Source organism: Candoia aspera, chromosome 1, assembly GCF_035149785.1.
Source record: "Candoia aspera isolate rCanAsp1 chromosome 1, rCanAsp1.hap2, whole genome shotgun sequence".
Taxonomy (NCBI): Eukaryota; Metazoa; Chordata; class Lepidosauria; order Squamata; family Boidae; genus Candoia; species Candoia aspera.
In genome coordinates this window covers 92,356,135-92,378,614 of record NC_086153.1, presented here as the reverse complement: position 1 = coordinate 92,378,614, position 22,480 = coordinate 92,356,135, and the positions used below count along the sequence as shown (strand labels likewise).

At 38.7% G+C, this 22,480-nt stretch overlaps 1 protein-coding gene across 2 annotated transcripts in view; it reads right to left on the bottom strand.

The window, feature by feature from the left end:
* The window catches only part of AHI1 (Abelson helper integration site 1), an 82,071-nt gene that overhangs the window by 34,589 nt on the left and 25,002 nt on the right, over positions 1–22,480 (bottom strand). For both annotated transcript variants that reach the window (XR_010068385.1, XM_063309692.1), the window contains exons 16-18: positions 22,157–22,297; positions 18,057–18,256; positions 8,813–8,888 (exon numbers count right to left, since the gene is read on the bottom strand). Coding sequence is in view for 1 of the 2 variants with exons in the window: in XM_063309692.1 (XP_063165762.1) it covers positions 8,813–8,888; positions 18,057–18,256; positions 22,157–22,297 (417 nt within the window). In the remaining variant the exon portion in view is untranslated. The remainder of the gene's footprint in view (positions 1–8,812; positions 8,889–18,056; positions 18,257–22,156; positions 22,298–22,480) is intronic.

Sequence of the window (22,480 nt, the reverse complement as noted above, 5' to 3'; positions counted from 1 at the left end):
AGAAAGCTCTGAACTTCCCTCAGCAGCCCTAAGAACAAGAGAGCATTTCCAGTTGTTCTTTTTTTCAGACAGAGAAAACAATCTTAATGTGATTAATTTACTGAAGGTAGGTCTAGAAATAGCATAAAGCAGCACCTTGGCTGACCTTGAAAATGTAAGAAGGGTTCAACCTGGCTTGGACTTGAATGGAAGACCAGCAGGAAATACCCAGGGCTCTAGAGTATATTAGGAAGTTGAAAAACAGTCCAGAAGACCACAGTGGCAAATCACTTCCATACTGTTGCCAGAAACATACAGTTGCCCAAGACCTCCAAGAGTGATTTGAAGGGTATGTTATTTTACCCTATATTCATATTCTTCTCTGAATGTCTTTTAGCCAAGTAGCTGATCAACTGTCACACTGCTTATACTCAAGAAGTATCACAATTAATCTTGAACCAAGGGATATTACCTGTCATTAAAGCTGCTGGCTTTAAAATGGGAGGGGGGCAACTTTAATGCAACCTGGATTATAATCTGTTTTAAAAAAATGCTTCCAATGTCCAAATGTCACTTGGGGTGTGGTCAGCAATACTGTACTGCTGAAGTGGGCAGAGTAAGATTTTAGGGCATTTGGGAAGAAGATAAGGGGCTTAAGTTATCCCCTGACATTCTCCAAAATGGGGGGAATTGTCCCAATGTTCTGGAGCTTTCTGGGGTTTTTAAGAGTTGAAATTAGGGCCCAAGACCCTAAGAGCCTACAAAACACAAGGCACCTGTGATGCCCTTAAAATTTCCCATTAAAAAAGGGGGAAGGGGCTAAGCCACCTGTACTAGAGGGATGATAGTATTTGTTACAAAAGAGGTGGTACAAGACTATCATGCAGTCCAAGGGTTATGTGAGTTTACACTTTAATATATTACATTTTAAGGACTATAATCTGATTCACAGATTAGTGCCATGGCACCCGAGTGCTGCAGCAAACTCACAGGGGTGCTATAACACAATGATACACATTTTTCAGACACTGCGTGAACCACAAGCCTAGGGGTGCCATGAAAAAATTACTGAGACACTAAGGCAATGTTTCTCAACCTTAGCAATTTTAAGATGTATGGACTTCAACTCCCAGAATTCCCCAGCCAGCATGTGGCTAATGGTTTGCCAGAACCAAACAGTGAAAGGGACTGAAGTATGTAAAGGTATGGGACCAGGTTATTTTTGGGGCTGCCTTTCTCCAATCATTTCTGTCTGTCCCATTAGATCCAATCGGGTGGGCCTTCCCCAGGTCCCATCTATTAAATAGTGCTATCTTGCAGGACCCAGGAAGCATGCCTTCTCTGTCATAGCCCTGTCCATTAAACACCATACCCTGAGATTTACATTGCCCCAGCCCTGCTGGCATTTTGTAAATCCTTGAAGGTCTGGATTTTCCTTTGGGCTTGGGATCTGGAGGCTGGGTGAGCCCATCAATGTGATTATGTTTTCTTACTAATTGAGCTGGATTTGCCCTGGGGTGCCACTATTTTATTATTCACTGTTTTTTACTTTTCTTTGCTTTTTAATGTTTGCTGCTCAGAATTGCAATTGTGAGATGGGGTGGTACATAAATTGATATAATAAATAAAGCAAGGGAGGGAGGAGTTGGAATAAGTGAACCCAAGAGGCATTCTGAATGCCACACTGTCCCATTACATATGGACTGAGCTGAGAGCAATCTGAAAACACTGAATCTACATAATTTATATACAAATCGAAATGTAAATGTTGTGCTTTACTTCTACTCTATGGATTCTAATACAAAAACTGAAGGGTTCTTGTTTGGAGTAATTCAGGACAACACTACCTTTTCAAACCATTTATTCCTTCTCTAGAGAAAGAGTCATTGATTCCTCAGCCCAGTCAAGAAAAGCAAGATCACCCCTCACCTGGATCTTTCCACTGGGAATATGTGCTCTAACCAATGCTGAGCAGCAACTGGAAACTCCTTCCTTCCTTCCAATTTACATGGCCACCCATCTCAGGCAAGGGACTCTGCTCAACTAACAACCCCTTTATTTACAACCCTTTTCTTCCATCATGACACTCAAGATGGTTTAAAGAAATTCTAAGCTGATTTCCCAAGGAGGCACTAATCAAATTAAATATATTAGGCTTTCCATTAGATACATTATGCTTTCCTGTGCCTTAGACCATGTCTTATAAGTTACAAATATTCTAACGGTTTACAATCAAGTCTATTTATATATTGCATTTATATTCTTTTCTCTGAGAGCAAAAGATTGCTTATGTAGGGGCTGCCTTAGTTTTACCCTCACAACAGTCCTGTGAGACACATGGGGCTGACACAAACTGGCTAGCCCAAAGCCATCCACTGAGCTCTGTTCTTGAGAGGGGACCATAACCCAGCTCTCGCCAGTCCAAATCCAACATTTTAAACAGTACACTACTGGCTCTTATTTATTTATTTGCCAGAATACATTTTTGTATTACAAAAGCCCTTACTTCCCATTCTAGTCCACATCAGAAATAAATTCAAATCTCCATAAATATTGCAAGATTTTAAATTTCATCAGTACAAACAAGATTCTGGATTTAATTCAGGATTTTTTTCTTCTTTCTCTCTTTAATGCTGAAATACACAACTTTTTTCTCCTGCTTCTGAAGAATCCCATAAATTCTGGGGAATTCTTATAAAATATGCTGGTGCAATCAATAACTAGCTGGATAGGGAAAAAGCACAACACTCTTTCTTAGGCAAGACTTCACACCGTTTTTCTTCAATTAATATCTTCTCTCCTTCCCCCAAGTTCTTTGCACAGCACAACATGTCTATTTATTTGTGCAAACATACCACTATAACCTAATCAGGCTACTTTTCCTAATGGCTAACAAGGATACAAATGCATCAGGTATATCATTTAATTATTTTAAAGAACCCAGATAGCAATCAGATTCTAGAAAAATGGGACCAGTCTCAAACAGAATACAAAGAATTGAAGACAATCACAAGCCTTTGCTTACATACAAGTAGTACTTCCCTATACCTAGAATATTTTCTCAGCCAATAATGGCAGCTATGTGACTCTAATGCTGTGATGACCTATACTGCAATTCTGAGCCTTTTCTTTTTGGGATTCATGGCAGATTTCTCAAAATATTTGACTATTATTAATTGGTTAAAAAAACCAGACAGAAAATCACTTCGCCATTATTTAGCAATGTTATCTCTGGGGTTCCAGGAACTACAAGAAAAGGGCCAAGTAGGCACTGACTGTTCCCTCTGCTATTTAGCTACAATTAAGCTATAGTACCATAAAAGAGTGGTTTTAACACTGTAATTGTAGCCTAATTTTTAGGACAAATCTCAGATGAACCAGTCTAGCCTTCATAAGCCATGAAGTGACTATGTATGCAATATTTTACCAAGCCTCACTAAATAGTGATTTGCACCTTCAACGCAAAAATGCTGAGCAAATCTTTCTCTAGTTTTTATCAAATACTATATTTCATCCCACTCAGCTATTGCGGAAGTGTGGAACAACAGCGAGGAAAGCTCACATGCTGATATGCTGTTAGATACATAGAGTCCTTTATTGTTTATCATTAGAAAAAAAAGGAAATTAAACTGTGATATAATTTTTAAGGAGCACATGACAAGTATGTGTAGGTTCTGGTTATTTATCACCTTTTTTCTTGTTCTGTCCAGGTTAGTAAGTACAATGTGCATTAATGTTGGAGGGAAGGCTATCTACAATACAAAGTAACAATTTGGGATAACCAAAACCAAAACCAAAACCACCACCCCCCACTCAAAATAAATGTAAATTAAAAATCTGAGACTGGCATTGTAGACAACTGAAACTTCCCTACTTTTTTTATTTACTTATATACATTTGACATGCAAAGGCCTGAGGACAAAAAAACCCAGAAAGAAAATATTGGGGGGCTGCTACTTCCCCCAAACGTTTAAAAAATTATGGAACATTTCAAAATATTTCCTTTTTAAATGATACGTAAAATGGTTAAGAGTATAAAATAAATTGATCGATATATATAAATAGGTTAAAAAATAAATGTACACTTGAAATGGAAGAGATGCTCGAACACTACTATAATTGTTTAATGTTTCAGAAGTCCATGAAAATAATGAAATTACAAACACAGGGGAAGCAGTAAAAACTGAAGATCTGGAAAATAAGTGATTACATATTTCACGGGGCAAAATGCATAGTTTCAGCCTTGCTTCCATGGTTTTTTTCTTTTTTTCCAGTTGCTTTCTGAAAATTAATGATTCTCTGTATACATTTTTTATAATGTACGCAAGCCCAGAGTAATGCTTTTTTCTTTATTGTCAGATCAATAGTTTCTTCTAACCAACTGATATACAAAATATCTTATAAAGTAACAAAGTGACTTCATATCTGTAAAGGCTGCTAAATAAGTACTGTATATATTTTCCATTTTTCCCAAAATACCCATTAAAAAAAAAGAAAAGATAAACAACTTTTTGCCTTGTTGCATCACAGTTTCTGGAAATTTTAATCTCTATTTACCATATAAAGAAGGCTTCTATTCTCACTTCTTACATATTCTTACAGTCCTCTCCCACCTGTTTTTCCAAGTTGCACAATTATTTGCATAACATTTGTTTGTTCCTTTAATCCAAAATGTCCCATATGCGGTCAAAACATTTCACTGAGTTTTGGTATGATTAATCTAGCTCTAAAACAACCTACTCAGAATCTTCTGTTCAGAACATGTGTCTCTTTTTCTTTTATCAAGAAATCTTCCTTTTATTTGCCACTTTGATTTTTATTTTCTAAGTCTGCAACTGTCTAGGACAACCTTCCTACAATTAACTGTGTTTCAAAAGGGCTTATCTTTTAACATTATTTATTTATTTATTTATTATCCTGCCTTTATCAATTTTATAAATAACTCAAAGCAGTGAGCATACCTAATACTCTTTCCTCCTCCTATTTTCCCCACAACAGCAACCCTGTGAGGTGGGTTGGGCTGAGAGAGAGGAACTAGCTCGTCACCCAGCTGGCTTTCATGCCTAAAGTAGGACTAGAACTCACAGGCTCCTGGTTTCTAGCCCGTTGCCTTAACCAACCACTAGATCAAACTGGCTCAGTTTTCAGATAAATAGCGTTTAGTTTTCAGATAAATAGAGAGATGTGTACACCACAGATATATTTACTTATGCTACTATTATTCATATACTATAACAAATAATACTAAAGTCACTAACTGACATTCTAAGAGGTCATGGCGGTGGTAAAAAACTGAATTTGGCCCTTGACCCCATACTTCACCTGGCAAGACAGCTCTTTTCTTATGTTTCACCTGCTAATATCATCATCTGTGCTTCAGCCATGTTGAAAGAATAGTCTCCCAGCTTGCCTGATGCATAGAGAAAGGGTGGAGAGTAAAAGATGAGATAGAGTGCGTTTTGTATGATATGGCTTCAGATGATTTGCATGATTCCCTCCTGAAAAACACTCAGGATGGAAGAAAACTTGCAGATAACTCTGGCAGATGTGGGGCAGCCAGGACAGAACCATACTGGTAAGCTTTTAGCTGTGGCAACTGCTAGTACTCGTATTCCTAATTGGGGGTAGGTTCTGATGATCAGTATGGCTAGTCAGGGTTTCCCTACCATGGCAACATCCTGATATATGGCCTTTAGTACCCAAAATTCCTCAGGCACATGGCCACTGCTGAGAATCTGGGGGTTGGAATCCATATATCTGAAAGTTGTCAAGGTTGGGAGACACTGGGCTACTTCTACTGTTACCTTCATATAAAATCTACCCTAGTGAACTGGTGGCAACCATCTGCCTTTAGAGCAGAAGACCTAACCACTACAAACGCAGCAGGACTACTGTCATTTCTTATTGTAACTTCCCTTAACATTTAAAAGAAAAGGTAGCCTAATTGGGGCCACTACAGATAGGCTGAGGGAAAGCATATCCAATCCCTTTCTGTCCCTCCCAGAGGCTGGGGGGAAGGAAGGGCAATAATCAGAAAGATAAGAGCACCTGGAGAAGCTGTTTCTATGGGGTCATTCTAAGAAAGCTAGCACTGTGCAGTTCACTTTGTACATGGCAATCAAACATTAACAAAGCACTATACTGCCAGTTTAGAATAGATCATAAAACAACACTTGAAATGCCAACTTTTTGGAAGGCAACCCCCCCCAAGTTGAATTTACAAAGTAACGGAGGAAAACCAACATGTATCTGCTACTTATTTTTGAAATAATTTCTTTAGTTGTCAGCTAATGGTGAAAGATGTGCAAAATCTTTTCCCACGTCTCTCTAAAAGCAATATTCTTATAGCAGAAGGATCATAACAATGAGCCCACAAGAGGTAAACAGAAGTTCCATTGTCACCTAAATGTTATGAATGTTCTCATGGGAACTTGAATGAAACAATGCTGTTCCTTTCCCAATATTTTACATTGGTTCTTCTAGAATTCCTGATGGCATGAGTTTGAAAGAGCCATTAAATATATCACTGAAATATTGTTCTTATTTTCTTAGCTTCATTTTCTTGACTAAAATAGTGTATTTTGTTTTTTAAAAGAGCTGATACCTAATTAGTCTGGCCAATAAAATGCCCAGTTTAAGAGTCACCGCTGCAAACTGAGGTTCTTTCAATAATATCTAAAACATATCAAATAATTTGCATACTAGGAAGAATGATAAATTATTAACACATTGCACCTGTAAAATTTACAATGGCACATAATCAATCAATCAAGATTCAGAGAGCCGTGGAGACCTGATTTTATTTTCAGCAGACCTTGGGCACTGCAGTTTGGGCTTCTTGCTTTTATGGGGATTTTAGGAACATTCTGTTTCTAAAATTTTATTCTAGCAATTTTGTTTGATTTGCCTCTCCTCACTGTTGTGTTAACCCTAATTATTTCTACTCTATAAGCCATCTAAAGCCACAACACACTGAAGCTGCCTGGGAGAGGGGTGGGTGTGGGTAAAATAAATAAATAATAAAGCAAGACAGCAGAAAGGACTACAAAGATGTGGTAAAAATGCTGGCAGAGAGGGAAATCTCCCTTTACTTCCTATCCTAATCTGTAAAATGTGGCTGTCAGGGTCTTTCCAATCATAGTATTAAGAAAAAGCCTTCGGTGTACAGGGAGTCCTCGGTTAACTATGGTAATTGGGACCGGAATTTCTGTCACTAAGCGATGCAGTTGTAAAGTGCAACATCACGTGACAGCATTGCTCAGCAATGGCAATCCCTGTTGCCGTTGTTAAGTGAGGATCGCAGGTCGTTAAGTGAGGACCTCCTCACAACTTCCTGCCAGCTTCCCACAAGCAAAGTCAGAGGAGAAGGGGGCAGGAAGTTGCAAGTCCCAGGCAACTCATAAGCAAGCTGGCAGGCAGGTAAGTGGCTGCTGTCAGGTGGGAGAGGGTGTGCGAAGGGCTGGTAGGGCACGGTGTGAGCACGGTGAGGCTTGGGGTGGCTGCTGCAAGGTGAGGGAGACTTGCCTGAGTGTCTTGTGACCTTCCCTGCTGGCTTCCCTATACACTTTGCTTGTGGGAAGCCAGTAGGGAAGGTCACAAATGGCGATCACGTGAACGCGGGACACTGCAACTGTCGTGTGAGCCAGTTGCCAAGCACCCATGGGGGCGCTTGGATGGCTGGAACTTCGAGGACTGGCCGTAAGTACCATTTATTCAGTGCTGTTGTAACTTTGAACAGTCACTGAATGAGTGGTAGTTAACCAAGGACTATTTGTATAAAAAAGATCAACACTGATCAATGCCTATTTTGATGAAGGTCCCCATAAAATCAGTGAAAGATGACACTCCTTCCAGCTCACTGCAGTGATCCTACTTGTTGAACATTATAGTCTTAGTGCCAGAACCCACAGATATTTAGCCGAATCACTGGAAGAAGTCTGAGAAGCTTAAACTATCCCTTCTCCCCTATTCTAGCAATCCATTAACATGGTGCTTTTTTAAACCATCAGTTTGGTAGAAACATCTCAACCTATCTGAAATTCTGTAATTTGTATCCACAATAATTTTGTTCCATAACATCAAACTTATGAGAATTTAGTTAAAAAAAAGAAAAAAATAGAGATTAAATGAGATTAACTCTTTAACCTTTGCATTTATCTCTTTGCCTAACAATCCTATTTAAAGAAAATTACAATCATTTGTGTTTTTCCCCACTAACTAATGTAAGCCATCACTCTTGCCTTGGATCAGACCCTCAGATGAAATGGGCTGTCCATATTCCATCTAAACCAATTTGGGCTGTTTTCAAGTACTGCCTTGGATTTTGAATCAACTCCTGTGGAGAACTGAATCAAACACAATCTTGGATGCAGCCTTATCTGTTTATCTCAGTTGTGGAACTGCTATGACCTCCACATTTCTCTGTACCAAGGAGAGAGAAAAAAAACATACTTTATAGGTAGTTTCAGTCAGGATATATTTTCCTTCCAGAGTTTGAACCCAGGTTATAATCTATGTTACATGGATGATCAAAGTGCTTACTGTATAGCAGTATGGGTTAGACTGAATGTGCTTCTCTTAATTTTTCTGTTTTGAACAACTGCTACTCAAGTTTGATTCCAGTTGTCTGTCATTCATCTCTGTATTAGTGTTAGCTCAAAATGCATTGAGTAAATACAGTATAGGCATGTTGATTATTTACACAAAATCAGTCACTGAGCAAGGAAGGTCATTTTATATGATCACAGAACCACTCAAAAAGTACATTAATAACCACAGTAAAATGCATTACCACTTTTAGTAGGAAGAGGATATGATGGAATTACTGATATACCTAGAGTGCTTGTCAGTTTTAATCTGGAGTGTGGTGACAGCAGAGATCGGCTAGGAAACATTGGTCTGGAACTGGCCTGCAAAAAAAATAAAGTTGAAATATAACTTTCTGAGATACAAGAACTAAAATGCAAAGCATTACTAAAAGTAAAAATAACTAGATTAGTGTAATAGTAATTCATTTTTGAAGAACTTTATAGTTTGTTTGAAAAGAAATATAGATTATAGAATTACTTGAAACACCAATAAATTATGAAATATAACTGCCTCCATTCTTTCTAAAAGGATACATTAACACTTCCTTTTGGCACCCTTTTTCTTTTAATTATTGCATCAACATTGTGGTCTCCAAACCTACAAGATATATGCCTTTTTTTCTTTCTTTCTCTCAAAGTTAAAAAAACCTCTCTGAATTATTACATAAATTATATAGTTTATCTGACATAGGTTGACAATTTTATTTTTTTACTCCCTCAGTCTCGGCTTTCTAACAACAGTTTTGAATGTCATGCCCAAGTCCTTCAAGTGGTACTGAATAATCAGAGAAAAATAATCAAGAAACTCAAAGCCATGATCTAAGTGCAGGAAGTTACAGCAGAGAAGTATAGAGGTTATTGTAATAGTTCAAAAATTAAAAACTCTGCAAATTCATGGAGTTTACCAGTCTTTAGTGTTAGGGTTAAAGAATACTCTACAATCTCCCCATTTCATCAAAAAATATTTATTTCTACATAACATCTTTTAGAATAGCCTTTGGGGCATACTGCCCAATGCCTTCATGATGTACAAAAGTGCATCTTAAAAGTGAGATGCAGGTACACCATCCAATTTACATATGGGAAGTTCACAACTCTTTCTGTGAGCACTACTTCAGGAAGAATTACAGACAAACGAATAGTTGGCTGCCAGCTGGCTTCTCTGTGTAACTTTTCCAACCCTCCTTCCCATACAAACAGTACACACAGTGTAAGGAGGAATTCAAGTCTCTGAAAAGGATAGATTACTGGTATAGTTTAAGGGTTGAGAAAGCAATTTATTTTAAAAAGACAGTTAAAAATAAAAATTGTTTAGAAGTGGAAGGTGATGAAGGTATTTGTTTACTTACACAAATTGAAGTTGTAAAGAATGCTAACGATTAGGAAAATAATTGCTTTCAGGGCATAAAAGAGAACTAATGTAATGAATATTTGCAATACCTCTTATTCCTCTATCAAGTTCTTATGTAGCAGATGATGTACAAAATGTCATAAATTATTTTATGTAAAGGGATAAAACAAAGTTGTTTTCTCCTGTTGTTTTTCTTTGGCTTTCATAGCAAGGATTTAGACACACCTAATGCTTCTCTGTCTTCAGCAAAGGATCGTTACCTTGTTGTGGTGCTGGAGCTTGAGCACCTCAATGATGCCATGAGCTAAACCATGAAGGGCCACCCAAGACGGGAAGGTCATGACAGAGAGGTCAGACTAAATGCAATCCCTGGGGAAGGTAATGGCAACCCACCCCAGTATTCTTGCCGTGAAAACTCAATGGATCAGTACAACCAGAGATATGTCGGTATATCATTGGAAGATGAGACCCCCAGGTCGGAAAATGGTCAAAATGCTACTGGGGAGGAACAGAGGATGAGTTCAACTAGCCCCAGACGTGATGACGCAGCTAGCTCAAAGCCGAAAGGATGGCTAGCGGCCGACGGTGCTGGTGGTGAACGGCGAATCCGATGTTCTAAGGATCAACGCACCATTGGAACCTGGAATGTAAGATCTATGAGCCAGGGCAAATTGGATGTGCTTATTGGTGAGATGTCAAGATTAAAGATAGACACTTTCGGCGTCAGTGAACTGAAATGGACTGAAATGGGCCACTTCACATCAAATGACCACCAGATCTACTACTGTGGACAAGAGGACCACAGAAGAAATGGAGTAGCCTTCATAATTAATAGTCAAGTGGCTAAAGCAGTGCTTGGATACAATCCAAAAATGATAGAATGATCTCAATTCAAATTCAGGGCAAGCCATCTAACATCACAGTGATCCAAATACACGCAACCACAGATGCTGAAGAAGCTGAAGTAGAGCAGTTCTATGAGGATCTGCAGCACCTACTGGACAACACGCCTAAAAGAGATGTTATTATCATCACAGGAGACTGGAATGCTAAGGTGGGCAGTCAAATGACACCTCGAATTACAGGTAAGCATGGCCTGGGAGAACAAAACGAAGCAGGACATAGGCTGATAAAATTTTGCCAAGACAACTCACTCTGCATAACAAACACTCTCTTCCAACAACCTAAGAGACAGCTTTATACATGGACTTCCCCAGATGGGCAACACTGAAATCAGATGGACTACATCCTTTGCAGCCAAAGGTGGCAGACATCTATACAGTCGGTAAAAACAAGACCTGGAGCTAACTGTAGTTCAGATCACGAACTTCTTCTTGCACAATTTAGGATCAGACTAAAGAGATTAGGGAAGACCCACAGATCAGCTAGATATGAGCACACTAAAATAGTTAAGAGCAGAGACATCACACTGACAACAAAGATCCACATAGTTAAAGCAATGGTGTTCCCTGTAGTAACATATGGCTGCGAGAGCTGGACCATAAGGAAGGCTGAGAGAAGGAAGATTGATGCTTTGGAACTGTGGTGTTGGAGGAAAATGCTGAGAGTGCCTTGGACTGCAAGAAGATCAAACCAGTCCATCCTCCAGGAAATAAAGCCAGACTGCCCACTTGAGGGAATGATATTAAAGGCAAAACTGAAATACTTTGGCCACATAATGAGAAGACAGGACACCCTGGAGAAGATGCTGATGCTAGGGAGAGTGGAAGGCAAAAGGAAGAGGGGCCGACCAAGGGCAAGATGGATGGATGATATTCTAGAGGTGACGGACTCGTCCCTGGGGGAGCTGGGGGTGTTGACGACCGACAGGAAGCTCTGGCGTGGGCTGGTCCATGAAGTCACGAAGAGTCAGAAGCAGCTAAACAAATAAACAACGAATGCTTCTCTGTACTCTTAGTATTTTAGTTCCATTTCATTCAATTACATAATCAGTAACAAGGACAAAGCTTAACATATTAAGCCAATATAAACTACTTAATATGCATAAATCAGATCCTCTCCTATCTGAAGTAGTATACTGTATATGAAACTTAGAAGTTAAATATTTTAATGTGGGAACTAAAATTCAAGATTTATTTTGAATTATTAGCTATTGAGGCTACCACATCAGTTCTTTTACGTAGGCCCTATAAAAGTGAATATGAATGCACTCTATACAGAAAATCCAATCTGAAGATAGCCTCCAAATAATCCTAAAGTGAATTGTTGCCAGCAAATAAATTTCCAAGATTTATTTGGCCTGCTTTCATAATTTATTACTCAATGTATCAAAGCAGGTTTGAGCTGGAACCCCTATCCCCTTTTGGGCTTATTACATCAGATTCTTCTGAATTGAAACTATTAACTGAAAGTAACCCAAAATCCTTTGATCTGCTTCTTTCCTGACCTATGGCACCTATTCCAACTAACTGGTTTAATAATTGTGGGTAATGTTTCACTTTCCTAGCAAGGGCATTACGCTTTAAAAAAAAAAAGTTTTAGCCAAATAGCCATTCAGGAACTATATTTTTTCTTCTTTCATTTATGTCAGCATATTGATAAATCCTTTTCCATTGAGAACTAGCTATTGTGATATAGTGCAATAAATAAATAAAATAAATAAAAGCATAGGCAAATACAAGGTAAAAATGCAAGAGAATGGGTTCCAAAGACCGAAGTGATAGGTGGAGGACCGTATTGACTTAGCCTATTGCTGCTCAGTCTCAGTTATTCCCAGTATTGGAAAGAAGGTTGAAAGAAGGTGGGGGAAGGGGAAGGACCTTGGCATATCATTAAAGAATTAAGCTCTGCTTCTTTAAAACTGAATTCCCCTGTACTGGTATTGAGGGCCCAGGGGCCCGTAGAAAATTTATTGTTTAATGCTTGCTTGGTAACAAGGCACAAGTGGAAAAATTAGGATTTGATGCTTGCTTGCAGACAAATAAAAACTAGATGCTTCTTTCTTTCTGGTTACTGCAATCTCCTCCTGTCTCCTCTCTCTCCAGCTGTTATCAGCTGCTCTGCCATCCTGCCGCTGGGAGAAGGTTTGAAGTAAGAGGGAGGGAGGCAGCACAGATACCTGTCATTTTTCAGGCAGCCTGCTCTCCCACACTGCTGAACTGTTGAACCAGGAAAAAGGGGAGGTATGAGACCACTAGCTGACCTAGCTGCGACCTCAGGGCTAATTAGCATAGTAAAACACACACCCCTAAGGCGGGGGGTCTTAGAAAACATAGAACATGCTAAAGGATATTATGGGATAGCATGGAGCAGGTTACTGCGCAGGTGCTAAAAGAATCAGCCAGTAAAGAGATTTATTACCTTTATCTCCTTGCTAGAAGATGCATAAAAGAAAAGCCAAGTGTGTGTTTCGGGGCTCTTGCATTTAAGCAGGAGACCTCTCTTGTTGCTGTGCACAGAAATAAGAGAGAACAAAGGACCTTCCCACCTCAGTGTGGTTTATTGGGTGGCAACTCGCTTCGAGTCATGGGCCTTCTTGGCCAACAGTATGATAAAGCAAACCTATTGTTGAGAAGCCTTTATCTCTATACTAACCTTTGATGCTAAGCTATAAACCAGCAATACCCCATTCAAAATATCGCACTACTCTGCAGCCTTAGGCAAAGTACTACTTTCTAATGTTGGCCCATGTGCATTGCCCCCACTGTAGGGGAATGTGGGTTATTTTAAGGATTATGCAAATAATTAAATCATATGAGCACAAGAGAAAGAGGAAATCAATACTCCTACTGTTAGATAAAAGAATGGTTAGAAGAAACATATAATTATTTTATTGTGTACAGGTAGTCCTCGTTTAGTGACCACAATTGGGGCTTGGTCATTAAGCAAAGCGATTGCTGAAACATCATGATTTTACTTCAGCTTTCCTTTGCTTTATAGACCTGTGAAGGTCATAAATGTGAGGAATGGTTGCAAAGTTACTTTTTCATAACTGCTGTTAAGTGCAAGTGGTCACTGTACGAGGCAGTCGCTAAACAAAGACTAATGTTAAAAAAATTGAAACTCTTGTTTCTTAAAATATGCAATAACAGTTCCATTGATACACGGAAAGCTGGTGAACCTCTGCATCATTTAATAGAATCTCTTTTGCACGCTCATGCTAAATGAATGACATCTGCATCACATTCTTTTAAAGCCTTCACAATCCAAATGAAATGCATTAAATTCATTGGTGCACATTGTACCTGCTCCTGTATCACTTATCTTACCCTCTCCTGCCATCAAAAACTGCCAAGCAAACTAAACTAATCTTAAGAGGTGGTTTGTTTAGTACTACGTGCTAATTGGGGGAGTGGGAGCCAGAAACAAATCTGTTTCTGTTTGTTAGGAGACGTGATTCTGGTTTGCACATAATTCTGAATTAACTAGTGGTGGAAATTATTTGGTTTGTTTAGCTACTCCTGGGGCCCAGCAAGAGCAAATCAAAACTGCATTAATCAGCATGCCTCTTTGTTCAGGATAAGCTAGAATTCTACACCAGTGTTTATGGCTGCACCCATTCACTTTCATATAAGTATTCTATCAACATGGGAGGAGGTTTCAGTTGGAATGAGTATGTCTGATTACCCTTAATTTGCAGTTTTTAAAGAGAGTACTCTTTAAAACAACCTATTTCTGTGAGCATGTGAGAATGGCAAAAAAACCTCACCTCCCCTGCCTGCTCATGAGCAACAGAAGTGGCTTGTGTGAACCCTGCACACCCTCAGGAGCCAAGTTATTATTAAATAATGTGCAATATCAAATAGGTACATAAAGCAAATACAGATGTAGATTTCAATGGTGTGATATAACTTGAGACCAGTGTTCCAATGCTGTCTGTTAAAAATAGACTGACCTCTACTTTCCTCTCTTTTAAGTTAATATGCCAGCATATAATAGGACCTATGGAACAATTACTGTGAAGCAATAATTTCTGAAATGCAGGCTGTGGGAAGAAATTGCTAAACACCTTTTCAACAACAAGAAAAGGTTGGCTAAGATAACTAGCACCAATCAACTAATTCTTTTCACAACACTTCGCTTGCTTAACATAAAAACCATAGTTCTATCACCGATAGTATATTACAAAGCCTGAGTGGAGTAAAATTACAAGTACAAAAAGTAGTGTGTGTGTGTGTGTGTGTGTGTTTAAAGAGATAGAGAAGCTCACACACTTCTGCCAAGTTTAAACAGAGCTGTTTTGCATTTGCTTTATAATGTCAGCTCTATAGGAATTATGCATTTGCATTTGCTTTATAATGTCAGCTCTATAGGAATTATGCAAATATTCACTTTCAGTGAGCCTAATTTTCATGTAAAAAAAAAGTGAACCAGGTAAGTTCAGGATCCAACAAGCTAAGAACAATTTTGCTAATTTTTACCTGATAATGCAGGGCTGTGACCTTTACAAATTAAAATAATAAAAAAATTCATACGTGGTTGCAAGTCAAATTAGGCTGGCCAAGTCAACACTGCAAATTGTCCTTTCTGGAGTTTTGTGACTTTATGAGCAAAGTTAATCTTTCAAATGACAGTTTTGTCAGACTGGGCAGCAGGCAATGGTTAGCTCTAAGTCAGTCTGCAATCTCTTTTGTTTAGCACTGGAGAGGTTTTACATGCAACCCTCCCTCAAGCAGAAAAACAGAGCTTTACAGTATTATCCATGCAAACTTGTACCATGACCCTGTGTACAAACTTATCACTTGCTATTACCTTATATCACCTATTCCCCACGGAATAATGAAAAAAAGGCCAAGCCAAATGATTCAAGAAAATATTTCACTGAAGAACATGGTTTGAATTTTTTTCTAAATTTCTAATGCACTTTGAACATTTACATTTATCTTCAGGATTAAAACTATGCACCTTTTCTACCAGAGAAAGCCATCAGAGACCCAGCCAAACTTGCCAGCTTCCCTCCTGAACTTGGAAGCAGCGGCTTCTGTGAGAACTTGTTTTCTACTGTATAACTGGGGCACGAAGCAGCGCGACTGTAGCCACCACCATGGCTGCACACCTGGAGAATTTGTCAAGAGCTCCATTTCCCCCCTTGGCGTAAAGGCAGGAAGTGCCTGCCATAGCCTCATCCAGCCCTCCTCCGTTTGCACAATGCAAGTTCTCCAGAACACTGTCTTCTTGCAGCAATTGACCTCAACGAGATTTTTTTTTTTTCAAAGGCTGTGGAAGGAACCAACTACACCTGCTGCCACCACAGCACCACATTAATGCAATCAGCCAAGTGGCGAACAAGTTTTTTTAACCTCTTTACTGTGTCTTTATTAATTTTGCACATTATGGTACCTGCTTTGGTAGTATAGTTGGCTATTAAAATGGAAGAGATACTCAGAAGCCATTTTCTTCTCTCTCTAGTATTCCCACACACACACCCAACTGCTGAACTATCACTACCATATTGCTAACCACTGACATGAGCTGGGGCTGCTGGGAGCCATATTTAAAGGTCTCAGGTCTGGCACATCTACACAAAATGAACTCTCTTCAAACCTGAACACGTGACAACTTACTATTCATAGCTATGCCATCCACTGAAAGATTTAATCTTACATCTTTTCTGCCTGAGCTATTTTACAGCAGGAGTAAAATGAGATTACACTATACCACAACTTAACTTTGGGATAGAATGGATAAGTATATCAAAGTATCCCAGCTTCTCTATATGTTTTCATTTCTTTGTCAAGAGAGATCTATTTTTGATACGATTTCTGTATGATACAGTAAACCCTTGATTTAATGGACTCGGATGCAGCAAACAAAACCTGATCATATCCTTATTCTTTTATGCATACATAAAATCCCCTTCATCATTTTATGCTTCTTCACTATTTCACACATGGATAAAAAGCAGAAAATACATGTGGTTAAAATCCCATTCCCATTTTACACACATATAGAATCCCATTCACCCCATCAATCGATTTACTGTATAGTTATTACAGATTATGCCCTTATTTATTAATTGAGATTAAAGAAAAAAGAAAAAATGCTCGTCACATGACTAAACTCTAAAATGGAGTTGTGTCCTAGAGACACAAATATCTGTAGGGAAGAATCTAATGTTCTTACTCATAATTCACAAACATGTATCAACCACAAGAATAATTCAATAGCACAGCTCCAATAAATGGCTGCCTATGAGAACAGAAAGGGTTTCAGTTCTGTCCAAAAGTCTGATAGTACCAAAAACACCATCGTTTCAGAGCCATGAATGGCCTAAAGCTCTGATGTTTCAAATACGCATTAAGTCCAACATGTTACAATAGCACGGAGATTCCATTCAAAGGCATGTCCCATACTGAAAGGACATGAAGGCCTCTGAACAACAAATTCAAATCTTTCTTTGTCTAATCTACCTCTGCTTGAGGTTGGCAGTTACAGGTAGTCCTCGGATAACAATGGTAATTGGGACCAGAATTTCTGACACTAAACAATGCAGCTGTAAAGTGTGAGGTCACGTGACTGCATCGCTTAGCAATGGAAATCCTGGCAATTGTTGTTTGTTAAGTGTTAAGTGAGGTTTGTGGGTCGGTAAGTGAGGACCTCCTTGCAACTTCCTGCCAGCTTCCAACAACCAAAGTTGGTGGAGAAGCTGGCCGGAAGTTGCAAGCCCCAGGTGGTTTGCAAGCAGGCTGGCGGGCAGGTAAATGGCTGCTGCTGGGTGCGAGAGGGTATGCAGTTGGCTGGCACGAGCACAGTGAGGTTTGGGGTGGCTGCTGCTGGGAGGGGGAGGGCACACAAGGGGCTCGTGCAACATGACACAAGTGCAACAGAGCTTGGGATGGCTGCTCTGGGTGGGGGAGACTAATCCAAGTGACTTGCAACCTTCCCTGCTGGCTTCCCTGTTGAGTTTGCTTGTGGGAAGCTGGCATGGAAGCTGGCAGGGAAGGCTGCAATGGCAATCACTTGACCATGGGATGCTGCAACTGTCTAAGTGTGAGCTGGTTGCCAAGCACCCAGATTGCAATTGCGTGACTGTGGGGTTGCTGGGATGGCCAGAACTTTGAGGACCAGCCTTAAGTACCACTCGGTCAGTGCCACTGTAACTTCAAACAGTCGCTGAATGAGTGGTCGTTAATGGAGAACTCCCTGTAGTGGATTAAAGGGAAAAAAAAGAACTCTACCATAACAGAATCCAGTTTTTGTTTGACTTTTTGCATTCTCATTGATACTCTTGCAACATTTGCAAATTGGTCAGCTGAAGACATCATATTTTTCTCTGCAAGAACACTGGCAGAAATGCTGAGAATCTGTGGGCTTCTGGAGGACTTGGTTAGCTGTGATCCACTCAATTTCTTTACTGCCTCAGTTTCCTGCTTGGCAACTGCAGAGGAAAAAGCCAAAACAAAATGTTTGAACAATATTAATCCATTCATAAAAGCATGCTGAATCCCAGATATCATTGGAATTAAATTTGATACAATAAGGATAAAAAGCAGGAAATTTAAAATAGTCACAATCACTTAAATGTCAACAGATCGGGTATGTCTAACAGTCATTATGGAGGCAGACAAAAAGCCTCAAAAGCTTTATCTAGACTTTCCTACTATGAGTTCAATTACCATCTCTTATGTACAGCGAGAGAGAAAGGCCACTTCAAACACAACACTAAATCATAGTTTAATGCTGTACAAACAAGCCTGGAGCACACATACTTTTCTAGTGTTCTTTTTTAAATATTTTATTGTGTTTATTTAAAACAAAAATAAGTTTTCAGAAAAGATAATATCAATAAGTGGACAGAGAATTACTGATAATAACGATTTCTGATTCTTGAACTCTTTTCCAAAGCATGGTTACTGTTGGGGTATAAATTGTAGACAGAGACCGAGCTAGTCTCTAGTGGCAAAAAATCAGGACTCTGGTAGTATCTTTTATGACTAACAAATTTCATTAAAAGGAGTAAGTTTTTGTTAGTTAAAAAAGGTCCTACGAGATTCCTGATTTATTGGATGTAGGTTAAATTAAATGAAATTGCGGTTTTAGACATAACAGAGAACTGAAGTTAGTTTCTAGCTTTGAAATAATTTTTTCCATTTCTTTTCATGGCTCACCAAACTTAAGTAACCCAGTAAGTCTCTTTGCATTCACACAATGTGGAAACTTGAGATAGATAGATGGATGGATGGATAGATAGAACTTTTATTGTCATTTCACTATACACCAAGTATATATTAAAATGAAATTTTGTTGCATTGGCTCAAGCAATAAAATAAGAATACCATAATTACAATATGTAATATACATTCTTTACCCATTCCACTTTAATCTTTATCCCTAATAAATATCAGGCCTACACCCAGCATGGGTACCCATGGAGTGAGAAGGGATTATTAAGAGTTAAGGAGTCTAATAGCCCAGGGGACAAAACTGTTGCCTAATCTAGCTGTTCTACATCAGATGCTATGTATTGGATGCTATGTGGATCATATATGGATACATAAGGAACTAGTGGATCTTCACAGCAATATTTAATTGAATCTGTTCAATAAACTTGCAATGATGTCAGAAATCAAGCTGATTTAGACAAATTGGACGAGAAGGCTGTTCAGAAGCATTATTGTTTCAAAAAAAAAAAAGGTGGAAAGCTTCTGTCTGAAGCTATAATGTGGCTGAATAAGTGAAAGAAACTCAACAGCAAAAATGTTTATAAATCTATCCATTCATTGATCCATCCATCCATTAACATAGTTCATACTGGTGCATTTCACCATGACTCCCAGCTACGCGTTAGAAGTATACATATTGAAGTCAGAAACAGAGCACTAAGATTCAACTTAGGGTAACAAGCAGCATCACCAGATTTTCTAAAATTATTTGATAATAAGATGGAAAGTAGAAGAAATAGGAATAAATTATATCTTAAGGATTCACCACATTGTTGGAGTTCAACTGTTCACTATTTCTGTTAATCTGGCTACATTAGCCCCAGCATCTCAAACTCTTGCTAAGACTTACTTTTACTTTCTCATTTTACATTCCTGATTCTGAAATCTTTCGGCTCAACCTTTGGCTCTTTATTAACTGTACAATTTAGCTTTGAGAAACACAATTGCAAAATTAAGGGGGATTCAGAAAACACTGTTAACATGCCACAGAAATTCATGCTGAGACAGTGTCTGGGTAGTTACTGAATTAAAAATTGACGAACATTTCAGAAGAACAAAGATCCTGAGATGGTTAATGATTGCCATCTCTATTGGACCTCTCCAGCCATGTCATCTTCTGTTGTCCCCAAGAAGCAGAACAGTATAAACCAATCTCCTGAGCTTTCGGCTTTCACCGAAGAGTTGAAGGAGACAGCTGAAGTAATTGCTAAGTGCAATTGTCTGATTTGATTCATACTATACATCTTTTAAGGAATCTTCTTTCTGATATCCAGCAGATTTTTTTGAATTGCTTGTTCTGTTTATTTCTTTATTATGTATGTTTGGTATTTTAAGTAATTTTAGGGTTTTGAACTTCTAGTTAACGGGCAATATTTTTAAGATTTGATGTTTATTAAGTTACCCTAGATTGCTGGCTTACAGATTTATAATAAATAAATAAATGAAGAAACAACATTGTATTGTTTGGTTTTTGAGAGTACTTCTGATTCTCTTCTGAAGGGCTTAAAATTTGTTCTTAATCAGTCTTTACAATATGTTAACATCATCCTCAATAAAGTCACTGACAAATGCATTATACAAATAGTCTTCTGTAGTAGCATTTCTTTTCTTCACTGCCAACAGAAACTTTAGAAAACAGTGCAATAAGAAACTCCTCCCACTCCCATTTGCAAACTATGCAGTTGTAGTCGGGACTAAAGGGGGGGGAGAGCAGAAAAGCTTTCTTTCTGCACGAACAATGTGACTCCGTTACTGTGATAAGGTATAAACACATCCTCATGCTAACATCTGAATTTGCTAATGCCACAAACATCTGTATTTGCTAAGCCCAAAAAGTTGGGACCTGAGGCACAGATCTGAATGAACGTCCCAAATTCATGCCAACCTATTCACTCATGCCTATCCATCACCTTAACGTAATTCTTTATTTTTCATGTCAATAATTTACTTCTACATCTAAGGGCTAATGGAATGGATAAAATATAACCACTTTATCTGTTCTCTGATATTAACTATTGCTAAAATGCTCCAGTATTTCACCAGAACTGAATCTGAGTTTTTCTATTTTTCCCTAAATTTGATAACTCTATACTCTCCAAAACCATAAATACAGCTTGTAGTTACTGTAAGGCCCAATCTTGCGAAGAATTTTTAAGAAAAACAGACAGAGAAATTCCTTTGGCAATGACTAGTTGCCTGTGGGATCAGGCAGAGGCTAGTAGTTTCAAGTGATTTCTTAACCTCTTGCATCTGCAACAACCAAAATCTCAGCTGTAATTCAGTAAAGATGTTCAAGGGCAGATACAAAAGAAAGGAGATGGAAGGAGGCAAGGGCGCATTATAAAAATTGTATTTCTAAAAATAAGGGTGAGGGTGAACTATAAAATTATATTTCTAAAATAATCCAAACATTTCCGAATGATAACTATAACTTACATGATACATCTATATTTTACTTATATATTTTTATAGAGGAATTTTTAATTTCTGGGTGCTCTTGCTGGCAAAGCCAAAAATTGTTATCAGTAGTCTCTTCTCCCGCACTGACTTGATGGAGGAAAGCTACTTTCTACAAAACCAAAGGAAGTTTTTCCACTGGAAAGACAGGGAGACCATTCTTGCTTCAGCCAACACTTGGTGAAGTCATTCTCAACTCACTTCAGCAGTGTCCCCAAAATTGTAACTGCTCTTCTCTAGGAACATATACTTTAATCAACTCAACAATTCTCCAAATCCAACACCGGGCAGCAACTGAAGCTCCACTACACTTCTCCAATCTCCATGCGGGAAAGGGAGGTAGGAGCTTGTTGGCTTTCGCTGAAGTTGGGTAGTGGTGCTTAAAGTTCCACTGCTGAGCAACACACCAGAAAATCCTGCTTCTTAGTTTTGGAAGAAGAAAAAGCAGGGCTATGGTGATTTAGCCTAGGAAACTCTACCCAACATTCCTCCTAATCTTGGACCTGGGGAGGGTGAAATTAAAGAGCTCATGGAGTAGTTTCAGGATTACCACTCATTCCACTTATCAAAAGGCAATGCTACATCTTTGATGACTAGAAATATAGCAGAATACACACCCACACACGCGGGTGTACAAATGCACACACATAGTAAATTACCTTTGTAATCATAAATATACACAAGGATTGGCTGATTTTGACCAAAGGCACAAAATGCCACCATATGTTCAAGCGGATGGAAAGCAACATCGCGAAGTGGGGAAGTGAAAGAAAGATCAGAATACATGGCTACCTGATCACCTGTAAAAGAAAAAGAGAGAGAGAGGGAGAGAGTACTTTATTTACAAAGGTTACTTTTTTTTTCAGTACATCCAGTTTGGGGGAACCCACGTCAACTGAATATGAAGGTTAAAGGATGGTTTCAAGCTAAGAATTTGTAAACAAGTATCCTGATCTTGTTTAGCTATTCCTCTTATTTTTGGA